The sequence below is a fragment of the Orcinus orca genome, chromosome 6 (genome assembly GCF_937001465.1).
Source record: "Orcinus orca chromosome 6, mOrcOrc1.1, whole genome shotgun sequence".
Lineage (NCBI taxonomy): Eukaryota > Metazoa > Chordata > Mammalia > Artiodactyla > Delphinidae > Orcinus > Orcinus orca.
The window spans coordinates 49,840,452-49,866,267 of NC_064564.1; the positions used below are offsets into that span (position 1 = coordinate 49,840,452).

At 37.6% G+C, this 25,816-nt stretch overlaps 1 protein-coding gene across 1 annotated transcript; it reads right to left on the reverse strand.

The window, feature by feature from the left end:
* Nucleotides 1-8,306: 8,306 nt before the first annotated feature.
* DMRTA1 (DMRT like family A1) lies at nucleotides 8,307-13,892 on the reverse strand. The gene is made up of 2 exons (XM_004275049.3): nucleotides 12,691-13,892; nucleotides 8,307-9,407 (listed from the first exon to the last, which is right to left on the reverse strand). The coding sequence occupies exons 1-2, from the start codon at nucleotides 13,337-13,339 to the stop codon at nucleotides 8,560-8,562; spliced, it is 1,497 nt and encodes a 498-aa protein (XP_004275097.1). The 5' UTR covers nucleotides 13,340-13,892; the 3' UTR covers nucleotides 8,307-8,559.
* Nucleotides 13,893-25,816: the final 11,924 nt, after the last annotated feature.

Sequence of the window (25,816 nt, forward strand, 5' to 3'; positions counted from 1 at the left end):
GGACGGAGGGAGATGCAAGAGGGAAGAGATATGGGAACATACGTATATGTATAACTGATTCACTTTGTTATAAAGCAGAAACTAACACACCATTGTAAAGCAATTATACTCCAATAAAGATGTTAAAAAAAAAGGAAAAAAAAGATATATGCATGCCAGAGAATGGGAAAATAAACACCATAGAAAATCAGAGATACGTCATATATGTGAAATTTCTAGGCACCAATGGTCTAAGATTCTGCCTAAGGTTCTCACCATCAGTGGTGCATGTCAAAATTTCTCTTATCAAATGGTGAATGTGTTTCTGCATCTGATACCTGCTACCTCTTAGAGGTGGACCTCTAAATTTTGGTTGCAGAAGATAAATGATTTGGGCATTTGACTTCAACCTATTTACCAAATTACCCAGTAAGCTGTCAGTTTGGAGTCCAGATCAAAAGAAGGTTCTGCAACAGAACCAGGCTTCCATTCAACCAGTCTTGCCACTTGGTTCACAGGACTCAGCATACCCAATAGTGCTTGAAGTGTCTATAGCAGTTGGGGATCCTAAAGGAAACTTAGGCAGATCCTTACAGATAAATCACAGTATACCTCTTTCGGATTTTGGAGAAAAGTTATACTTTCTCTGCAAATAATTATTCTCAACTGAGAAACAGCTTCTGCCTCCTTACTGGGTCCTACCTGAGTGCTAACACTTACTACTGGTCATTAAATAATGACGTTTCCTGAAATACGCCTACGAACAGGGTGTCGTCTGCCCCAAAATCTCTGTGTTCAGTCAAGTGGAAGTAATAGATAGGTTTTTCTCCACAGGTTTTGAAGTCACAAATAAGTTGCACGAAAAGTGGCTCCAACTTCCATGGCCTGAATACTCCTGTCGCACTGCCACCTCTTTTTTCCTCTAATGTGAAGTTGTCTATGACAGCAGAATGAGAAAGAACAATTTGGTCTTTGTTCACTGACAATTCCCCACACTATTCTGGCACTAGCTGAAGTGGACAGCTGCAGCACTACAGGTATGGCCCTGAAAGATCGTGGTGAAAAAAATCTTTTCAATGGGAAAAACTTCAAGCTTTCATTTTGCCTGGAAGTAGAGATGGATACAAGTACATATCTAGAATGAGTCATGAGCAGTGGCTAACCGTTTGGCTACATGGCCAGCAACTTGGAAGAAACAGGATTGGAAGAAACATGAAGAAGTATGATCTAGAGAAGATGTATGTGGAAAGGCTTCTCCAAATGGGTACAAATATGAGAATACTTTTGTCCCACACAAATGTTCACCAAACAGCAACCTTAGAGGAGGAGATCTTAATAAATATATGCATAAGGTAACCCATTCTTTTCCCATTATTTTATTCCCAATTGGCTCATGAAGACAATGACCATGTAAGGAGATATGGATCTTATGTATGGGCTTAGCAATATGGATTTCCACTCATCAAGGCCAATTTGGCTAGAGCCATTGCTGAGTTCCCAACCTGCCAAGAGCAAATATCAACACCAAGCCCCTAAAGAGGCACCATTCCCTGAGGGAACTAGCCAGCCACCTGGTATCAGTTCATTATACTGAATCACTTCCATCATTGAAGGAGCAGCTTTTTGTTCTCACTGGAAAAGACATATATATGCTGGATATGGTTTTGCCTTTCCTACTCTCAATGTTTCTGCTAAAACCACCATCTGTGGGCTTACAGAATGCCATATTCACCCTCACAGTATTCCATACGACATTGCTTCTGACAAAAAAAAAAAACATTTTATAGCAAATGAAGTGCAACATTGGTCTCATGCTCATGGACTTCTCTGGTATCATTATGTTCCCCTCATCCTGAAACAGCTGGCCTAATAAAATTATGGAATGGCCTTTGAAAGACTGTTACGGCACCAGCTGGTGACAGCACTTTATGGGGCTGAAATAATGTCATCCTGGATGTAAGATATGCTTTGAGTAAGCTATAAATATGTAGTGATGTTTTTCCTATACCCAGAATTCAGTTTAGGAATCACAGGACAGATGTGGAAACAGCTCCTCTCATATTAACGATAATGATGCAATAGCAACAGTTTTGTTTCCTTTCCCTACAGCTTTTTTGGGTTTAGAAGTCTTACTTCGCAAAGGAGAAATGATTCCACCAAAGAATACAACATTGTATTGGAACCTGAGACTACCATTGGCTACTCTGAGTAGCTCATACCTCTGAAACAAGAAGAAAGGGTGAGGAAAATATTTCCAGCATGCACGAGATCCTCCAGAGTGCCACTTAGTCTTCCCATATTTTGTGGTAAAAGTTAATGGAAAGCTAGAACAACCCAATAAAGGCAGGACTGTAATAACACAGACTCTTCAAAAAAGAAGATTTGGGTCATCCACCAAGTAAGGAACCACAATTGACTTAATAGACTTGCAAAGAGTACAGGGAATATGAAATGGAGAGTGGGAAAAGTTATAAATACCATCTTAGATTCCATGACCAGTTGCAAACATGAGGGCACTGATAGGAGCATTTATTTCTTCCTTGCTTCTAGGGTGTGTGTGTGCGTGTGTGTGTGTGTGTGTGTGTGTGTACCAATTTTCCCTCTCTCCCATTTCCTTACTCTAATGTAAGAGTTACTAATAGTGGTTATAATAGTACCTTGGGATTAAAATTATAGGATATTCAATGGGGGATCTGACTCAGCCAGAAGAGGAATGAGCATCCCTCAAACATGGGTAAGTCACTTTGTATCTTCTTTTAGGGAGAGGACTAGCATGTTATTGTACAAAGAATCAATTTTAGGTGAAATAATGAATTTGCTTTTGCCTTTATTTGGAAGTAAATATGACTGCCATGAGTGAGTATGAATGCCATGTTGGCAAGGGGTGCACTGGACTGCTGACCTTGCTGATCAACAGTGGCAGCAGGGCCACCACCTGGTACCTGCTTGCAGACCCACAGCGTTAGAAGCTATGCAGAGGCACTAACTTCCTTTATACCCCTTCACAGCACCTTCCCTTGGGACCATTTGAGTGACTTGACATGCTGGACCTCACAGGTTTCCTGCAAGTTTCTACTTTTCCCCACTTGTCTACACATACCAGTGCTTTAGGCAGATTCGTTAGTGACTCTTTGATCTGCCTGTTTCCCTCTTCCAAACTCTGTCTTCCCAGCTCCTTCTGTTTGTGTTCAGTCTAATTCCTAAAATAAGTCCCTCATTTCCATATATACTTAAAGGGACTCTGTTTTCCTGGCTGAACCTTGACTGATAAATGTAGCATGAACACAAAGCTGCTCATTTACTCCACATACCCCTCAAAAGAATCCAAAAAAAAGTGCAATAAATTATGAAAGAATGGCTCACCTATGAAATGAAAAACCAAACAGCAACAAACAAACTGGATCTAAGACTGTACGTTTCTCTGGTGATGTCTGCCTTTGGGGTTCCAAGTCCGTGTATTAAATGCAATTACAGTACCCTTCTTTATGTTCCTCTAAATTATCTATGTAACTTTTGCCTCCTATGCCCCTTACAGTCATTTCTGTCATATGCTAGCTCTTTAAACGTTTTCATTTCTCCTTTTAAAAATCTTTCTCCTAGAACCCTACCACCACTACCACCACAATCATTTAGCATCTGATGCCTCTTTGCTTATATCCCAAGTTTTAGAATCACTCCTAGTATCTGGCACTCAGAACTGATCACACTACTTTAGCTAATATCTGATGAACTGATATTTCAGAGTACATGGTACTATCACCTCTCTCCTTTTACATATGTTCTCCTATTAATGTAACCTAAATTTCAACTGACTTTTAGAACAGCCATGTTACATGGTAATCTCATAGTGGATTTACCAATAAATACTACTACTTTTTTCTCAAAAAGTTGTTATAAATCCAGGTCTCTCTTCCTTCTTATTTATGTGTGCAGTTGATTTTTTTTAATCCTAAGATCTTGAATGTTATATCAGCTCACTGGAATGGAAGTTAGAGTGTAAGAATCAATCATTTAAAATTTGATTCTGTCAATCAAAAGATTAGCTGCCATTCACAGATGTGTGCTGTCCATGAATAAGATAATAATGAATTGTATATCTTTATTCCTTCATCTAATTGATGGACAGAAGTTTTATAAAAGGTCAAGGACAGGAATCTAAAACACCTGCTGCTTGACTTCGATTTTTCTAGTCAACATTCTTTGGCACACTTGCTCAACTTTCTATATATTTCCTCCTAACTGTATCAACATCCAGTCCACTTTTTTAATTGAACTTGTCTCTAGGATGGATTTTAATAAACATTTGATATTTTAAAGAACCTTTTTGACATAGATGTTTTGATAAGGCCACATTTGTGTACCTATGTTAAAATTATGTACATCCTCATAGGACTACATAATGTGGTCATTTTGACTTGAGGATACTGTGACACAGTCTTAAAAACATTAAAATGTCATTTTTTAAAATTACCAGTTAGACAAAACTGAGAAACAGACATCTTCATAGTTGTCACATTTGTCATCTTGTTTTTCCCTAAACCCCCATCATTAGCATGGAGTTCAGAAAGGGGAAATGCCAATGAATTTCTCTCATTTGAAAATGAGAGAAGCAAAAACAAAAAACCAAAGCAAAAACCAAAAAAAGGTATTTTAATGTTTGGCACAGCTGCTCTGAAGTGCTACATCAAAATAACTTCAATTTTAGAGGAGATGGTGCCAAATAATTAAGGGTCTAGCTTTGCAACGCAGGCATTAATAACGAGATTATGTGGAGATACACGGGGGTGGGAGGAATGGATCTGAGCAAGAACTTTTCCCACTAGCCTTGACCTAAAGGATGAGCATCTATGCTTAAGAATCAGGCTGCCCTGAGGAAAGCTTTGCCTTTATGAAGCTGATGATGCACTTCATCTCATCTTGTGCTTGGGAGAATGATTCTCTTTACAGTGGTATAAAACAAGGTGCTTTATTCCAAGCTTCTCTTGTATTCTGCAGGCTTTTCACTTTCAAAGACAAACAAATGTCTAAGGAAAATGCATTTTTAAAAAGACTTGAATGCATAGGCCACTTCATTAGTAGTTTTCTTAGTTCCACGTTCACAGCTAGGAATGTCTAGAGGGGAAGGTCTTAAAATCCCCAGAATCTTTTTGTTTCAGCCGAAGTTGAAGAGAAAAATAGTATATTTGACTCACATATTCCTCAATTGTCCCCCCAGCCCTAACCCATTTTCACAGAATAGCTAGGTGAGAGCTTACACCATGAGATCTATGCACTGAATCAGAGGAATTCCAAAAGACCAACCCCAGGAAGACTGGACAATAACTCTGATCTAGAGGCCATGAAGAAACTAGAGTGATTTCCACACAAGACTCCATTCAAGCAAACAAAACTTCCTCTTTGCCCGCTTCTTTCACCATAGACCTGGAAGTTGCTTACCTCTTGGACAAACAGAATGGACTTGCCTAAACATACAACATGGAAACAGATGTTCTCCCTCTTCCTTCCCACCCCTAATTGGTGGCTTAGGAGTTCAGACCTCAAGCAGCATGGATGAGCAAAAACTGCAAGATTACAGAGAACTCACTGAAGTACCAACATCATCAAATAGTACGATCACTGGCTGGTTGGTTATTTTTGTACACATGGGCAACAGACTGTGAGCAGCTTGAGGGCAGGTCTTATATCTTATTCACCTCTTTATCCCCTGGTCTAGAGCAATGCCTGGCACAAAGTAGGTGCTTAATAAATAGCTGAATAAATGAATTTCTAAGCTAATATTTTTATCTTTCATTAATTGAGTCAGTGGAAAACTATTACTTGAGCACCTATTTATGTACCAGATACTAGACAAAGCTGTGAGTGGACAAACAGGCATGAATCCTTCCTCAGGCCTTATAGTCTAATTGAAAATGGTGAAGTAACTTCCACTCCTGACGATTGACACCATTATTTTAACCTTAGGGATGTCGGACAACACTACTACCAAACCTCAATTTCCTCACATTCAATTTGGTGGTTGGACAACATAATTTGTAAGACTATTTAAGTTCTAAACTTATTGTAAAGGGTATGAAATGTATAAAGCATTATGTAAATTAAGTTTTAAAATTATAAAACATTTTTAAAAATTTGAATACTGCCCCAAATGGATGTTCTCCCCAATTCAAAAAGCAAATGGATACATGCACACCATTATATAAACCACATAAAGAATCCAGCAACTCTAGCACTGTTGTATTGTTATATCAGATCTCTACTGTATAATGTAACTTCTTTGAGGGCACATTTTACATTCAGTATCCTCTAATAGCATCTAGCACTTTTTAAAAAATAGGATTCGATAAACGAATTAATGCAATGGAAACACCTTAAGAATCACCAAGGATTCAACCTGATTGGCCAATGGCATTTAGGAGATTCAAGAACCCCAAGAAATTGTATTCAAAACTGTGTCTATAGGCCATTTTGCAGAGTTCTTCAGTTTTATCAGTCTCAAAGAGATCTACCATCCAAAATGATTCCTTCACTCAGTATATATTAATTGAATATCAACTACTTGACAAGCATTGTACCATGGTTTAGGCTTAGAATCTAAAACTTTTTTTTTAATAAATAATGAATATTGATTGTATCAAATCTTTACAAGATCTGCTTTCTCACATTCACACCATTAAAAATAATGCATATTCTGGGCTTCCCTGGCGGCACAGTGGTTGAGAATCTGCCTGCTAATGCAGGGGACACGGGTTCGAGCCCTGGTCTCGGAGGATCCCACAAGCCGCGGAGCAACTAGGCCTGTGAGCCACAACTACTGAGCCTGCGCGTCTGGAGCCTGTGCTCCACAACAAGAGAGCCCGCGATAGTGAGAGGCCCGTGCACCGCGATGAAGAGTGGCCCCCACTTGCCACAACTAGAGAAAGCCCTCGCACAGAAACAAAGACACAACACAGCAAAAATAAATTAATTAATTAATAAACTCCTACCCCAACATCTTCTAAACAAAATAATAATAATAATGCATATTCTTTAAACATATTTACATCTTAAATCAGCATCAGATACTATGCAGTTATTTAATATGATATTTGCTGGTAAAATGTACTTTAGAAATATTGATGTATTTTTATCTGGCTCCATGGAAAAGCTTTCATGATGACAGAACCAATAGGGCTTATGTGTATAACAGATAGATAGACAGAGAGGTATATAAACACACACACACATACACATAATTTAAGAAATCCATAGTAAATCATGCTGTTCAAATTGTTTAAACCATCTCTAATTCATCAATTATTTTATACCACAGCTGGGTTTCCATTTATTCCTGACAATAGAATAGAGCTACTGTCCTTTAAAAAATAAATGATGACATATAAAGAAAACTTCATAAAACTGTTTGTTCTCAGGGACTTTACACTGACTGAAATAAATAGCTTTCAAATTCTCTAGATGGAGAACAAAAGTAATTTTAAAACCTCAAGAAAACCTCTAAAATTTAATGACAATTTTCCCCCTTTGGAAATATTTTATCTCTCCTCAATGCAGCAAGCATTATCTATCTAGAGTCAATCAATATTTATATGAGCAGCTATTTAAGTTTTCAGAATAAAATTATTTTTACCTTTGAGAATGGTTGCCATATTCCTGCCACAAACATTTGGAAAGGGATATTTCCCCAGATACAAGCATAACCATACTTAAAGATATAAACCCTCATCCACAGTAGATGTTCTCTCCGTAATATGAAAATTCAATATAGCGTGATCCAAGATGACCATTTCAAAAAATGGTTACCTTATACTATTAGGAAACCATTTGTTTCTAATTCCTATACTCTACCAGAACTTGGTTGCAATTAGTGATAGTGGCCAGGAGATGGAGCATTCTCATTTCCTAAGATTTACTTCATAGGCCTTTGTGTATCTCACAATGTTTACTTTAAAGAGAAATGTTTTATTAACGGCACTTATCACAAATGGCAGATATGAATGAAAAATAAGGCATTCAGAAAAAAATAAGGTATTAAATTTCTCAAAAATTTAACTTACAGCTAATTACTTATATGTGAATAAAATACTTTGAATAAGCTTTTTCTCTCCTGTGTACAAGAAACAGAAGGAGAAAAAAAGTTTAAAATAATAATTATTTAGAATTACCTCAGTTTTTCAATTATTCCTTCTGCTTCATTTTATATAACACTGGACTGCTTTATAATGTATGTTTTAATTATAAACTCCATTTTTTCAATGAAATAAAAACAAGTATAGTTTTAAAATAAGAATTTTATAACTGATATCTTAGGGAAAAAATTCATTACAGTAAACATATTCCCTGAAATGACTTTATTCAAGGCACAAAGAATGTTTAAATGTTTCTTTCACTTAATAAATGCTAAAGAAGAGTCTTTAGATCTCAAATCTATTATACTGCTCATAAAAAAAAAAAAATAGCATTTTTAAAGCCCAGTAATCCACTCCCATACATAGTGAACACATTAACAGATGTGGGTATGTGTGGGTGTGAGGGTTATATTGCATGCTTCTAGAAATATTCCAAAACGGGAGGTAGGCAGATGCATTACATGTTGTTCTGATTTGGCCTTGAATACAGTCTGCCACCAGTTGCTGAATCTTTGATGGGAAGGTAAGAAGAATCCCTAATCATCCCTGAAAAGGCATAATCCAAAGCTGGTCGAAAAGGCAATGCCGGTGCCAACCCAGGAGTTAGGTAGGGAGACATGAAACCAGACAGCCCTCTTCCTGGAGAGGAATATGCCAGCCGTAATGGACTGATACCTAGTCTAGGATTTAAGCTGTAGATACTTGAATCACCTCCATAAGAAGCAGAAGTACTGTGAAGGGGAGAGAAAGCTGATTTATTTCCTAGAGTTCCAAAACCAATTCCAGCTAAACTTAAATTCGAAGCTCTCTGAAAAGCTGTATTTTCCAAGGCTCCTGAGCTTGCTAGGTCCCTGGTGTCTGGTTTGTGTTCTTTCCCATTTAGGACCTGTTCAATGGCTTGGACCACATCCCCTTTGCAGAACTGTAGAATGCCTTCTAGACGGCTGCGTCTGTAACTTGGGAAAATCTTGGTAAGGATATCAAGAGGGTCTCTTGGTCTAGAGGACACAGTGGGAAGGCTGACTGTAGTATCAGTGAAGTCTTTGGCCCACTCACTTTCATTTCCTGATTCCAAATCAGATGATGACAGGGACCTGGGACTCTCTTCACCTCCTGACTGCTCCCCAGGATGAGGAGACTGAATGCTATCATCCTTGTTTGGGTTTTCTGAAATAGATGACCTGACGTTTTGTTTTCCACTGACATCATTAGACTTAGGAGATGATCTCAGGGTAAATTGATGGGATTTAGACACCAGTTCTTCTTGTCCACTCTGGCATGAGTCACATTTACTCTCTTTTCGTCCTGGGGAAGAGGAAAAAAAGGAATGAAATAAAGGGAAACTTCCAAGAACACAGTACTGCCCACTCAAAATTAATGCTGGATAAAATAACTTGTTTACTCATAGTATATCAATAATACTTATTAATCAATGTAAGAGATTTTAATGAACAAGAATTATAAAAGATCATTTGGAAATGCAGGTGTTGGAACGGTGGGAAAACGCTATTTACTATGTCATTTCAGGATTACAAAATTATATAATATACAAATGCTGTAGTTATTTGGGAATCAGAAGATGAGAGTCTATTGTTACCCCCAAACTGTTAACACCAATATTTCACACTATTTGCCCATTTGGTGATTCAAGATTTTCCTAAATGTTACCCAAGTTTTGTTGTTATCCACGGGAGGGTTTTTTTTCCACAATGACACTATGCAAAAAGAACTAAATAGAACAATTGTTTAGATAAGAAATCAGAAGAAGGAACAATCTTAGTACGAAAATGAATATTCTATTTAGTCACTAATGCTAAATTTCAACAACTATTTTTTTAATGCTCACATTTCAGGTTCCAATTAAGTTACCTGAATAATGTGAGAAAATAACAAAATTGTTGATTTCATTTCAAATCTAAACCAATATTGCCAACTGCTGTACCAATCTCAAATCATACCAGAGCTTGCATGTTTCATTTTATGTGAGAGACAATACAAAGTTGGTGTTTTTTCATAATCCTCTGTGAAATATGGACTTTCTTTTTAAATCTCTAGGAAATATCAATAAAAGAGTTTACAATCAAATTGTTTCTAAAATAAAATTATTAACTGCACTATTTTCACTATTGCAATCTGTGTATATTTTCAAAGTGTCTTGTAAAAAACCATTTTGGTCGTATGCTTTAAATCGCAACTCCCTTCCAATATTAAGGGCAATTTTCCAAAAATGTTTTTACACAAAAACGGGATTTTCTACCTCAACATGTTGAGTGTATGAATATTAATGAAACAATACTATCTTTAAAAACCTTTTGCAAGGCTAATGCCAGGAAAATAATAACAAGTAACTTTTATTTTGGTTTACATTTCCTATAGATATATTTTACCTCTATTTCCGTTAGAAAGAGTAAAATGTCAATGGGGTACTCAGAGTTTTACTGTCAAACTTTCTTTTTGTACAATGTTTATGAATGTAACAAAACATACATTGCCTGAAGCAGTGATTTGCAAACATGATTTGCAATACTATGTTTTCTCAAGGAGTGGTCCTACATTCTAAACAAATATCTACAGTTTATTTTAAAATTAAAGTGTGTACAATTTAACACTTTGAGGGTTAAAATGCTGTCATTACATCAAACATATGACAAAAGGTGCTGCTCCTGCAAAATCACAAAGACTAGTATTTTCACCTTAAATAAAACAAGAAAACCTATCTAATGAAGTAAAGATAGATTAGCCTTGGTCTGCCATTCCATTTTATTTATATATGATTCACCACATATGACCCCCTGAACATGTAAGGTATCAAAATTTCACCTCTACAGTAATTTATGCATAAAATAATTTTTGTTATTACATTGTATTTATGGAATACAATATAATGTAATGAAATACTGATTGCATAAGACTATCTAGAAAATAAGCTGTCTTTAAAATACTGTGATATCATTTACATCACCTGTGTTCCCTCAACTCCTATAGCTGGTTTTACTTTACTTTTATCATTGTATGCTATGTCTTGTAAGGTAATTTTGGGACACACATAGTTTTCCTTCTTTCGAATATAATATTCTTTTGTGTAGGAAAATCTTATTCGCCTCTGCATCACTGTAAGTCTTGGTCTAGTGAATAAATAGACTACTACAGTTCATGGACATTGTATAAGAGGAGACAGTTGAGAAACAGCTTTTCAAAGGTCAACTGAGGCAAACAAAATAAAATAATTGACCCCATAAAACAGCACCCACCCCCCCAAAATTCACATAAATAAATCAATGCCTAGCAGAGAGCTGTCAGTCAAATCTCACTGTCAATTTAGTTTGCAGAATTTTAATTTTTACTTCTTTTTATAGCAGTTTTGCTTAACAGGTTCGTTCTCCAGCCTTCTTTCATTTTTCATGAGAAATGTTTAAAGTCCATTTTGTCCACTGACATAAACTAGAACATGGACAAAAAGGTGACACAGGTGAAAACAAAATCATATATGCCTTATTTAAGTAGAGAGAGAGACTCTTTTCAAAAGCACAAAAGTACATGCTGTGATCTGTTAAGAGCTTCAATTTTCACAATTCAAGGAATGTTCTAATTAATAACTTACTATACCATTACCTTATAATTTCATATGATACAACCAGTCTCAGATTTATACAAAAATACCAAAATGACATTTTCAGTGACCTACTTGTAGGGCTATGAAATTCACTAAAATACAGTGAGATTTATATTAGCATGAAAAGTTAAGTTGGGATAACCCTAGTCAAAAAGAAAATCTTTTCTACCTAACACAGGGGGTGAAGACAATTTGCAGTCAATAAATAAGAGAAAAAAAGAACTTCTTGGATAAGAAATCGCTAAGGATGAGATCCCCAAGGATAAGAAATTCTTGAACTTTGAAATTCATACCAACGTTTTTACAAACCTGATTTTAGAAAATCTAAATTTCTTTCCTATGAGAAAAAGTGAAACTGCAAATGTTAAGAGTTTTCTACACTTTTGGAGGCTGAAAAGCAGTTGAAGAAAAGGGACAGAATGCTTAAAAAATTTAAGGGAAGGGAGTAAAAATGCTTTGGTAGATTTCAGTCTCTTCCCCACTTCTAGTTGGTTAGTCCCAAAGGTAAAGAACTGTACTCCCAACCATAAGTGAGTTTTCCATGTAAGATCAGATGACCTCTGGTTTTACAACTGAAAATAGTACAGAGCAAGCTCAAAATGTAGCTCCTCTCATTAAGCTTTTCACTCAATGCCCGCTCTCTGCTCTCAAAGAGAAAATCATAGCAACTTGGGCACAAACTCCATTCCTAGAATGAGTTCCTCAACTGATCACTTGCACTTCACTTTTTCATTTCTTTATCCTATCACCTAAGCTTTAGGTCCTAAGGGAACAGAAAGCCCTTCTGAAGTAAATGTGTCAGGTCCCTAACACCCTTACTAACATTCATATTGCAGAGCAGTTTCCCGGAACTTAAATGCTTCTTTTAAACAACTTTTCTTGCCCTCCTCTATGCCACGGCTGCTTATTTCAAAGATTTTTTTCTTCAAAACAACCATTTTTCTTTTGCAAAGAACAAACGTAAGATCTACTCACCTTGTTTTTCCTCCGTATAATCTGACTGGAAAATCTCGAAAGCAGGAGTCGCCAGACCACTAGCCTGTCTCGAGGCACTCAGTCCCAGTGCACTCACCGTCGCAGGGCCACTTGCTGTGGTCTGGGGATTCTCCGTTCTGCTGCTGCCTCCAGATGATCGACCCCCGGGCCCTGAGGGTCCAGGGTATAGAAGCCTCTGCAGCGCCCGGGCTTCGCTCTCCTCCTGGGCCTGCTGCCTGCGCAGCGCCACCTGTGCGGCCATGACGCGCTGGCGCTCGGCGATCAGGGTGCACTTGGCACACGCGCAGTCCCGCCAGCGGCAGAAGCGCTTGTGGCCCTTGAGGGCTGACACGACTCCGTGGTTGCGACAACGGGCGCACTTGGGTGTCCGTGGGTAGCCGCAGGCCACGGCGCCCACCCCCCTTTCCACTCCGGCAGGCGGCGGGCAGCCTCCGCTTCCCGCGGTAGCGGCTGCGGCTGCCCGTAGAAAGAGGCTGGACGGGCGCAGGAAAGTTGGAGGAACAGGTATCCCCGGGGGTACCGGTAACGCTGGAGACTGGGGCGGAGGGGCCGCTGCCACCAGCCCCGGGGCCAGGTGGGGTGGGCCGCTGCCGCTTTGGTCTCTACTGCCACACTGTGACTGCTCCATTTCCGAGAAGCGTCTGGTGAGGGCTCACCACGGGAGAGTGCGCTGTTCTCAGCTAACCCTGCTGGGATGCGAGGGCCGAGAGGACCAGCCTTGGTCCCGCTGCTTCCCACCCACACACCGACAGAGTCTGGCACAATTCCCGTGAAGAACTGGGGACAACCGATCCCCACAGCTGGAAGCTCTAAGAGGCGCAGATGCCACTGAGCCTCTTAGAGTCCTGGGGCGCTAAATTAATGCCCGGTGCTCCGCGCGCCTTCGCCTTCGGAGCAGGAGAAAGCAAGACTGCAGAGGCTACCCCGCCCACCGGGTCTACTGGCCAAGGGCTGAAAACCTGGGGAAGGAGGGCCAGGGGCGGAGAGTGGGGACCTGACCGTCTGGGAGGAGGGGCAGTGGGAGACAAAAGAAACTGTCCCTTCACACACAGACACACACAGACACACACAGACACAGACACACACAGACACACACACGCCCCTTTCTCCCATCTGCTTCCCCATGAATTCCTCAATGTATATTTTTTGTAAGATAACCTTCACTCCCTGCCCCCATGCCTCTTACTACCCTTCTTAAGCAAGATTTGAAGTTCTTTCCCCAGTTCCTCGCTCCTCTTACTAAAGTTTGAAGATTTGGACATGAAGTTCTCCTTTTCTTTCCTTTTCCCAGATGAAGTCTTTAGGATGGTAGCATGGCCAATATTAATGAGAAAGCACAGCTTAACAAGCTGCAAATATTACCCACACCTGAAAGGTGCCTTACTTTAAACGGGTCTTAGAGCTGCGTCTGAACAGTGGATAAGTATTTAAGGGGCCTGATTCACATTCAGAATCTTCTCATGCATTATGTTTATTTAGAGGTGCAAATTTGGATTCTATATATCGTTATATTTTGAAATGTTATTGCCCAAAGAAGTCTTTATGAATTTCTTATCTAGAACTATTTATACGTAGCAACTGTGTTAAAACTATTTCAAAAATACTTCACGTTTCTATTGTACAGTATTGGGGAAGGTCATGTAGACCATTCTTTAAACATGCTATCATTAAATGCAGTCTTGAAATATGCATTTAATGCCTTTAATTGTAAGAAAAGATCATATTGCTTTTAAACCAAAAGACCATTTGAGGCAAAAAATTCATGAGTGTCTGTTCCTTAATGGATAGAAGAGTCAGGGCTCAATCAGTTTTTCAAGATAATATTCAACTTCCTTGACAGGCAATTGATATTCTAGCACTAAGATAGCAAGTAATAATGACATTTTTACCATTCCACCTATTTGACATCCAGGGCAGACACTGCTAATCAATCTGGGCTTTCTCCTACCTGCCCACTTCACACCAACACCACCATCACCATCCTCCCATATGGGCATCCTGACATTCAATCATAGAAGTTTCCCACCCTTCCTAAGCACTGCAACTACCTAGGGAACTTTTAAAAGATATAAATTCTTCAAACAAAGTAAACTGATTCTTTTGGCTGTGAGTCTTTTAAACTCTCAAACTGAAGATTATATACAACCAAGGTTTAGAACTGCCACTCTAGGAATTCCTAACCTCTGCAGATTCTGTAATACCCAAAGTTTCTCACACCTATATCTTTGCTCAAGCCACACTTACCTAAAATCCAGTTATTCCCTTACTGTGGAACTCACATCCAATGTATGAGTAATGAGTTTTCAGTGCTATATGGATCATTAAAGTACAGTGAATTACCTAGTGAGAAAAGAATTCCTTTTTTCTATTATTTTTAAAGACGTGGTTACATAAAGGAAAATGCTCAGCTTGGTGTAAATATGACATAATTTGTTAAGCCTTATCAATTATGCTTTTTAACAAAAAAAATTAAAAGAACCTCAGCAAGTAACATTGTTTACCTGGAATTTAACACTATTTTTCTATTTTTATTTGATTTTCAAAGTTATCTTCCAATTATGGCAAGTGATACTGGTTTTTATTCAAAAAAGTGAAAATAATTCTTAAATGTATTTAAATAAAACGGGTGTCTACTGACAGGGAAAATGACAAAACGTGTGAAAGACTGAAAACAAACTTTTCTGATAAAGATAAAGGAAATCAAAATAAATTGAGAGATAGACCATTTCCATGGGTCAGAAGACTCAACATTCTTAATAAGACAGTCCTACCTAAATTGATCTATAGATCAATTCAACCTCAATCAAAATTCCAGCAGACTTTAGTAGAAATTGTCAAACCCTCTCTAAAACTCATTTGGAAATGCAAAGGAAAGACGTGGCATAGCCAAAACATCTTCGGAAAAAAAAAGGATAAATAAAGTTGCAAGGCTAACAATATCTTATTTCAAGAATTATTATGGGGCTTCCCTGGTGGCACAGTGGTTGAGAGTCCACCTGCCGATGCAGGGGACACGGGTTTTTGCCCCGGTCCGGGAAGATCCCACATGCCGCGGAGCCGCTAGGCCCGTGAGCCATGGCCACTGAGCCTGTGCGTCCAGAGCCTGTGCTCCGCAACGGGAGAGGTCACAGCAGTGAGAGGCCCACGTGCCGCAAAAAAACAAACAAACACACAAAAGAGACTAGTCTGATAAATGCAAAACGTAGAGCATATCAGAAGGAAGGGAAGCTAACAGAATTTCTCCCAAGCTCAAAAACATGTATGCATCTCCTTTTTTAATTATTATTCATTTTTATTCCAATTCCTTGTTCATTTTAAACTCTTATAGTCAACTGCCATTTCTCGTTGGTTCACCACACCAACCACTCAGCACAGAGATGTGGAAGTGTGAATCAGCAACTGAAAAATAGGCCTGGCTCTTAGCTTTATACTAAGCTATAAAGATCTTAGGCAAGACACTTATTCTCTCAGCTTCACTTTTCCCACTGGCAACTGAAAACATTAAGTCATATACAAGGATATTTCCAAGTCTGTGAGTCATTTCATTTGCCAAGTCTAGTCTGAAGTTATTTTTTATTAATGTTCTTGATCTCTAAAGAACATCATTACTACCCCCACTAAGGCCTCAGTCAAAGCATCTCTCCTCCTGGTAGAATATCTTGTGCTAACGTGTGGTAAAGGAAAGTTAAGGAGGACATGCTTATTAGCTTGTCCTGGCAAGAAGACTGGGGATTTGGAAGGAAAGGCTCTAAATTGCTTATTCTTTTGTACATAAACATACGCAGTTCACTTCACGGCTTCAGAATATATGAGCACACCTTATATAGCCCATCTGCTCCAAGGCTTCCCAGAACCATGCTGGTATGCTAATATTTTTTGTCAGTTTTGAGGGGAAGTTTGAACTGAACTTCTCTTTCTCCAGGGCTCTTCAAAAGGCAATTGAGTGTTATCATGATTGAGAGGCCACAGCCTGCAGAGTGACAAATTTCAGCCCTTGGACTATGGCCCATCAAATGGGTAGGCATCCCGGATCTGGGAAAAAATAGGCCCCCTCTGGGACACAGTCTTTCCTGGAGTATTGGAGGAACAATGAACGTATTTGGTGATATAAGTAATTGGCCAAGAAATGTCACTCCCCCCAAAACCAATATCTACCAGTAAATGCTCCCTTCTGAGAATACCCTACAGCTGGGGAGAGATATAATTCATTGCCCCAGAGCTGTAACTCCCCACAGCACTGTACATCTTAGGAAACAGGACTTCCTTGGAGGACATCATCTCTAATCCCTTGGTCTAAGATAGCAAAAAGCCAGCTGGAGATCATACACATTGTTCCCCCACTATCAAGGGGACAAGGACTATAAAAGTGAGTAGAATTGTTTTCTTTTATTGCTTTATGACCCTTTTCATACCAGTTGAGGATGCTTACCCGTAATGAAGAACTCAAGAAACTAACAAAGACAGGAAACAGAGAAGTACCTTTTTTTTTCTATATCCATTTCTATATGCCCAGCATAGTAAACACTCAATATATCTTTGAAAATAAATAAATGGATGCCACAAGGCTTACTTGTCGGTTGGCTGAAAAGGCACTAGTATCACATTATTTTTCCTTTGTATTCTGAAATTTTTGAAAACTATTTCCAGTGCACTAAGAAGTAATCTTTTCCAGTTTTAGCTCCATGGTGTTTATATAAGCTGGAGTGTAATTTCTTTTGAAGTATGGTTTATTGTTTCCTTTGTTTTCTGTACTTTTGCTTAATATTAAATAAGGTATTTTGACTTTTTTTCTTAAAGAAAAAGTCTAACGAAACTCTACAGTTATACTTTCATGCCACTGTAAATGTATTCCAATGTTTTTCAAAATGTTTAGATCTAAGAACACATAATTGCTTATGAATGTGATGAATTAACGTGTCAGTGCATTTGCTTGTAATCTTTTTTCTTCATACAAAAAGGTTGTAATATTGTATACATAACTTTTAATTTAATATTGTGATACAAACATTTTCCGTCTTAAATAGCTTTTGCAAACATCATCTCTAATAGCCACATAATTTTCCATTATTTAGTCATACAATAATTACTTAATTCTTCTAATAAAGGATATTTATAATGTGTCATTTCTTCCCTGTTTTAAGTAAGAAAGGGGTGAATATGTGAGCTTGAAAATGTTTTCTAAATTACTAATTATCTCTTTAGAATAAACTTCTATAAATGAAAGTACATAATTAAAGGTTATGGATATTTTTTAAACTTTTGACTTACGCTACTAACTTTTTTCCTGAAGAGTTCATATGAATTTGAATTCTAATATGCAGTTCATTTCATCATTATACCATGTATTTTTTTCTTTTAATGGTAGTGGTTTTTTTAACTAGGAAATTGATGCCGCTTTCTCCTGAAATAACAGTGATAACCCAGAGTTCCATTAGGAAAATAATTCTACAAGGTTTCAGTTCATAGAAAGATAATTACCATTTTGCAAATCTCTGGTTGAGTATGATTGGGGGGAACTGAAGCAAAACATGGCAAAAGTTCCAATCATTGTAACATACCCTGATGGTTCTTTGGGTAAATTACATGGCCTTTTGTGAACTTGCTGATTTAAACAATTCTTTATAAAGGAGTGCTACTGACTTAAAAAGACTGTAACAAGAAACGCTGGTGCCATTGTGGTTAATTGAATAAGCACATGTTCAAAAGCTATGCTCTTTATTTAGTTTACTCTAATAGATCTAAGTCTACTGTGTAAATAGGGCTCAGAACTTATGAAACACTTGTTTTTTAACTCACAGGATATTTAAAGGAAATTCATGCTCAGGCACTGAGATAAGCTTTGTGACTTGTCTTACACTGAATAAAATCCACCTTCATAAATTAATGTATCTGGAAACATTTCCTCAGAATTCAGTCTTTAAATAGACAGCAATACAGTTTCACTCTGAAAGTATGTGAGAGCCCTTTACGTGGCTGTTAAAGATCATAAAAGAATGAATAGCACATATTAAATGGTAAAGCATTTTAGTAAGAAGTTGAATTAAAAATTGCATCCTTGTTAATAAGTTAATTGAAACAAGTCATTAATCAATAAGTCTTCATAAAATTCTACCACCTTAAAGGATCTTGTTATATGAAGAACATCTCTCTTTCTCATTATTATAGCTACCCTTTAAGAGCTGGTTATTGTGTGTTATGCACTATGCTCAGGCCCTATATATATTATGTCATTTAATTCTCATAATCAGCTTATTGAGGCCAATTATATTATCCTGGTTTTACAAATGAGAAAATTATAGTTTTAAATAGAGTAAGTCCTCAAAATACTCTAATAGTCAGACTCCTTTACACTCATGCTTCTCCCCAGAAGTTAGGCTAGCTTCCACTGTAATAGAGACTCACAAAACAACCTGTTAGGTAGAGTTGTTCGTAATACAGTTACTCAGAAGAGGCGCTTACTGGCTAAGTCATAAGCAATCTTGAAAATGTAACTATTCTTTCAGTTAACAACAGTTCCATTTAAAAAAAAAAAAGATATGACATTAAAAAGAGAAATTCAAAATTCCATAGTTTTCATATCTTCTTTTACTAAAGTTTAATGATGGAATTTTTGTTTTCCCCTTTCTTTCTCACATCCTACCATGTAAATAATAAGACAGACATCAAGGCAAAAATTTTTGCTATTATTTATTTATACCATTAGAAATTTGAAACATGTTTTCCTTTTATTTTCAAGCACCACTAAAGTTAGATTAGATACTAACTTCTACTCCTGTCAAAACCTAACATTCTATTCAAAGGTGATCTTTTCCTCTCAAGGTAACTATTGTGAGACCTTGCCATTCAGCATTAGAAAAAAAATAGTTAAAAGTTTCATAAAATAAAAATTGACAAAAGAGAAGTTCATAGGTACCCTTTTTGGAAAGCAAAATAGTTAACAAAAAAAGATACATTTTAATGAGTTAGTTCCTACTGTATTCCAATGACTGAACACAAACAAGATACGTAAGTCAATTCCTCAAATAACCTCAAATCCCTATTTATTCATAAGGAATTGCCGCAGGATCTAGAAAATAGTTTTTTGTTCATTATTGTTATAAAATATGATGAAATTAACTTTGAAAGATGTTATACATGTCTGCTTTTTTCTCTTCTATCTTTTCCTGTGCCACAGTCTGTCTTCTGGAGCTTTCATTAGAAGTGTTCCAATTAAAAAGCAGTGTGAGTTAAGAAAATGGCTTCCATTCACAACAAGGATTCTAAATAAGAGGTAAATTCGGTAAATCAGTTCCTCCCTGGCTCCTAGCCATTCACATCTTTTGGTTTTGAAATTCATGTCTTTGTGAGCATAAGGTGGTTGTTATGAGGTGTTGTCAGGCCTCTGACAGAGTTATTGTGCATGGTAGGAGGTGGCAGTTTTTGATCAATGTCTTCAAAGTCAAAGCTTGGAAAATAATAGCTGCACATCAAAACCCAGTGCCATATGCAGTTAACATTGGGCTCTTTCAGGTGGCCCCAGGGAATGACTTAATTCTCATGTGGAGCTTTACTTTAATTAGTCATCTATAATGGTGTATTAAGATTTACATGAAGACTTGTAACTTGAGATTCATTGTCAAATGAGGTTCAGGAAAATCATTATCAGAATAAAAATAAAGAAACCTATCTATTTATTCACGTTCTCCTCCCATTTTTCCTGAATCCCTGACTGATTGCATTTCTGTTCTTATGAAATCTTTTATTGACCCAATACCTTTGTAAGAATGCCCATGTTTAATTTTTTAGGCCATTTATGCAATTATTTCATGATATCCTGCCTAGTTGATCAAGTTACTGATTTTAAACCTTTCTGTTGTACCTTTTTCTATATTTTTATTACTTTAAAAAAACGTCTGACAGGAATAAAGACGCAGACATAGAGAATGGACTTGAGGACACAGACAGGGGGAAGAGTAAGCTGGGATGAAGTGAGAGAGTGGCATGGACTTCTATATACTACCAAAAGTAAAATAGATAGCTAGTAGGAAGCAGCCACATAGCACAGGGAGATCAGCTTGGTGCTTTATGACCACCTAGAGGGGTGGGATAGGGAGGATGGGAGGGAGATGCAAGAGGGAGGAGATATGGGGATATATGTATATGTATAGCTGATTCACTTTGTTATAAAGCAGAAACTAACACACCATTGTAAAGCAATTACACTCCAATAAAGATGTAAAAAAAAAAGGTCTTAAAACATTCACAATTGCTTTAAAATGAGGGGTTTTATGTTGTTTTTAGTTTTCTTCTAGAACATACAGTTATTGGCAACATTTAAGAAGAAAAAGCTATTTCGTTCATATATCCATTTGAATAGCACAACTGGCATGTATTATAGAATCATATTATCATATATATATATACACACACACACATATATATGTGATTTCTTAAAGAACCTATAGGGTCAGAGGTGGAAAATACACAATAAAAAGTCAGATAAATCCATAGTTAAGAGTTAAATGTGCCATATGTTTCTCTAATACTGAGGCACAATGGGGTGCACTAAGAAACTCATTAAGTCAATGGAAATAGCAGCTGGGCTCTATCGAGATGTCTATTCACTTCTGAAACAGAAAAACACAAAAAGAGTGGACACATTCCACTTCTCAGGTTTGAACTGATCATGTTAGCTTGGGGTTAGTGCAATGCAAAATGCTAACGTACCTTTCCTCTCAGCACCTAATTTGATAAACTTCATTTTAATAGCTGTTTCTTTATTTTTCCCAGTAAGGCAAAGATATCTATCTCCCCTTACTTTCTGAATTTTTCTCATTAAAAAAATTTAAAGCTCTGCCAAAGCACCCAAATAGTACAGTAAAGCGATGCAGCAGACACAATGAGCCTGATAAATGACTTTAACAGTAAAAAAAAAAGTCTTAATATCTCTAGTTTGATTTTATGGACTTCAGAATGAAATGAACGCCATAATAATACAAACTCATCCCACTAAAATTTTGTGTGATTTGGGAAAAGGCCTTGGTTCCCAAGGCACTCGTTTCCTCCTCTATAAAATGTACTTTTAGATGCTTTTTTTTTCATGTCAGTTACTTTAAGAATTGGATAAAGTCTATGAGATCGGAAATATATGCACATGTGAACAACACAATTTTACATAACATGTCAACCCCCCAGTTAGACTGAGCGCCATAAAGGATTACTAGCCTCTTACTAGCTTAAAATTCTATGGTTCTATGCTAATATCAATATAAAACCTCCTGATTCATAAAACAAATCTGCAAAACTGAGACCAAGCCTCTGAAGTGTCTGAAGTCTACTACGGTAGGAAATGAACGCAGAACTACAGAATCTTTAGAGTTCGTGACCTTGGTGTTGATTAGTTTTCTCTACTGATAAGATTACAATTCATAATGTCTATATTCACGTTTTAACAAAAACAATGTTCTGAAACAGGATGAGAAAATAAGGCCAAAAAAAGTAACACCTCCAGCCATTTTGGTTCAATAATAATAATTCATATTCTTCAATTCATTTTCTTCTTATAGCATCTTCAGAATTCTCACTGAATTGAGAAATGTCTAATAACTAAGGGGACAAAACAAATATGTTTTCCCTACTTGGTAGTCACCACACGGCAAGTGTTAAACACCTCAGAGACCATTCAAGTCTTCATGAATCAATAATGAATTCAGAAGCACAAGGCTTATCAAGTCTAAAGGCAAAATCCATATTATTATCAGTAAGGGCTTCTATCATTTGAAATCCTAAAACAGGTGAAGTAAGGTTCTATAGTCTTCAAAATTCCAAGCTTCTCAGGGGTTCTCTCAATATTTCCTGTATCTGTAAAAATTTTTTAAAACTCAATTGAGTGGAATGAGTTTTAGATACTACCTACCCCAAAATTATTTAAGCTTGTGTATTTTAAAATATATGTCCAACTTTATTTTAGCTGAGGGAAGTTTCTGCCCTATTCAAGTATCTGCTCTCCTTTTCAGTGAAATGAAGTTTATCAAGCTTCACACACTACTCAGATGAAGAGACATGTCTCTGTGTCAGTAGTTTGAGACTGTCAGATTCTCAACTGAGATACGGATATTAGAAGTTTGATTTGGAATGGAAAGCAAGAGGAGAGATTCTGATTGGGGAAAAGCAGGTATCCCCTCTCTTCACACTATCTCTTTAGTCTCTTACTCCTGACTGATCTCATGCCATAAGCCACCAAAATACGTATCTGCTACCTTGCAAAGTCCTTTCTCAACCCTCTTAATACACCATTCCTTCTTACTCTCTCTTTCACAGCCAAATCTCAGAAACAGTCTGACATTTGTCTTCACTTCCTCATCTAGTATTAAGTCCCTAGTCACATCAAACAGGTCTTTATTCCCTCTGTCCACCAACAACATTTAGTAAGGTCACTAATGACTCCTATGCTGCCAGGTCAAGGACTCTTTCCATTATTCACCTGCTTGACCTCTCAGCAATATTCAACACAGTTACATGTACTAAAAATTCTCTTCTCTTGACTTCCATAACACCATAACTTCCTATTTTTTCTCCTACTTCTCTCAATCTTATTTGCTCATTCCTCTGCTCTTCCTTTTTCATATACAAGCCTGTTATAGTTCATCTGTGTGATTATAATTATTTAATGCCTATCTCCTCCCATAAGGATGGGAAATAGGGCAATTTTGTTTCCCACTGTTGTTCTCAGTGTCTTGATCACTGAATAGATAATCAATAAACATGTATGAGAGAAATGCAAAAGGCCTAGAAGGGATCATGGTATGACAGGTCTCCCGGGCATATGGGGTCATTTTAGGGGACTATGAAAAACAGTTCATTTCACTACAGAGACCACGATGCAGGTATTTTTTACATTGCTCTTTAACTCTTCACCCTGCTTAAGATGGCTGCCTTAATTTTTATATAAATTTTCATTAATTTATTTAATGAACAAACATTCATCAAATATCTATTTTATGCCAATAACCATGCTAGGTAGTTTACTTATAGCATCTTATTTAATCCCCATAACATTCCTGTGAGATAGTTACCATGCCTGCTATTTTGAAATAACAGATGTACAAAGTTGATATATAAATCCAGATTTGCCTTAAACGAAAGTTCATGCTCTTTCTACTATACCGCCTTACTTATTTAAGGTTATTGGCAAGGAAGGAAGGCAACTTAAGGGTTAAGGGTGAGTTCTTTCACAACTCGCGTCAGCTCACCTAACAGACGTCACTCGTCCTTATAACATGAGTCATTCAACCATCAGCAAGATTCTAAAGAACAAGGACAAGATCATAGAACATGTGAAGTCTGCTGTGCCAATGATGTAGACAATAATATCAAAGAAGCGTGGAAAAGTGATGGAGGTGATGGAGAAACTTCTCAGTGTGCGGATGCAGGATCAGCATCAGCGTCAAGCTCCACTCAGCTTAATGCTGATTCAAGAGAAATCTAAAAGCCTTTAAGAAGACTTGAAGAAGAAACACAGGGAAGAATCAGTGGGCACATCTTTCAATGCCAGCCATGGCTGGTTTCATCAGTTCAAGGCTAGAGCCAACCTTCACAACATAAAAGTAAGTGGCGAGGCAGCAAGTGCAGGTACGGTAGCTACCCAGGAATTTCCTGAAACGCTTTGAGAAATTATTGATGAAGGTGCATATTTAGCCAAGCAGGTTTTTAATGTGGATGAGACAGGACTGTACTGAAAGAGGGTGCCAGACTGAAGTTACATCAGTAAGGAGGAAAAGTGGATGCCAGGCTATAAAGCAACAAAGGATAGGTTAACTCTGTTGCTCGGTGGCAATGCTTATAGCAATACGAAGCTGAAGCTCTCTTAGTTTATCATTCATGGAACCCAAGAGCCCTTAAAAACATAGCCGAGGGCTCTCTTCCTGCTGTGTAGAAGAGTAACCCCAAAGCCTGGGGTACACAGTCCATTTTCCAGGACTCTTTTTGCCACCACTTTATCCCAGAGGTAGAGAAATATTGCTTGGAGAAGGACGTCCCATTTAACTTTTTTTTTGCTGCGAGACAATGCTTCGGGCCACCCCCCATTCATGGACGACTTTCAACAACAGCAAAGTAGTGCATCTGCCACCAAATAACTACATTGTTCATCCAACCTATGGATGGGATGTAACCAGGGAGTTACAGCAACTTTCAATAAATATTATCTACGTCACACTTTTCATCAGGCAGTAAAGGCAAGTGACGACTCAGGAACAACCTTGCGACAATTTTGGAAGGACTATAACAACTACAAGGCTATAAAAATACATTGACTGAAGATTACATTCTCTTTCCCACTTTTCATCTGAGCTCTTGTAACCTCCCCATACTAAAACTATCGTTAACTTATAATTTCTGAGCATCCAAACGAGATATACAGAAGGAATATCAATCAACAATAAAAATATGGTAATTTATCCTTCAGTAATTAAAGAAAATAAATAGGCGCAGGGGAGGTAGATTAATTAGGGATCAGTGAGTGTAGAATAATATTGATAGTTGTGTCTCAAGGTGCATGGGCCATTAATATAATTTTAGAGAAATAATATTTACTACTTATTTTTAGTAGCCTTATAATTCCTCATTCTAATAATCATGACAAAATGTCAGAATTTTGTGACAATCTTCTTTTTCTTCTCATTATACTTAAGATTGTCAGGATAATCCTTTCACCTCTGGAAAGCCAAAGACAACTGTGACTATTTTAAGCAAATGAAAAAGAAAGAGAGAGATTGGTTCAAGGTGGCTGAGTAGAAGGACATGCTCTCACTCCCTCTTTCGAGAACACAAGATCACAACTAACTGCTGAGCAATCATCATCGGGAAGACATTGGAACTCACCAAAAAAGATACCCCACATGCAAAGACAAAGGAGAAGCCACAATGAGATGGCAGAAGGGGGGCAATCACAATAAAATCAAATCCCATAACTGTTGGGTGGGTGACTCACAAACTGGAGAACACTTATACCACAGAAGACCACCCACTGGAGTGAAGGTTCTGAGCCCCACGTCAGGCTTCTGAACCTGGGGGTCCGGCAATGGGAGGAGCAATTCCTAGAGAATCAGACTTGGAAGGCTAGCGG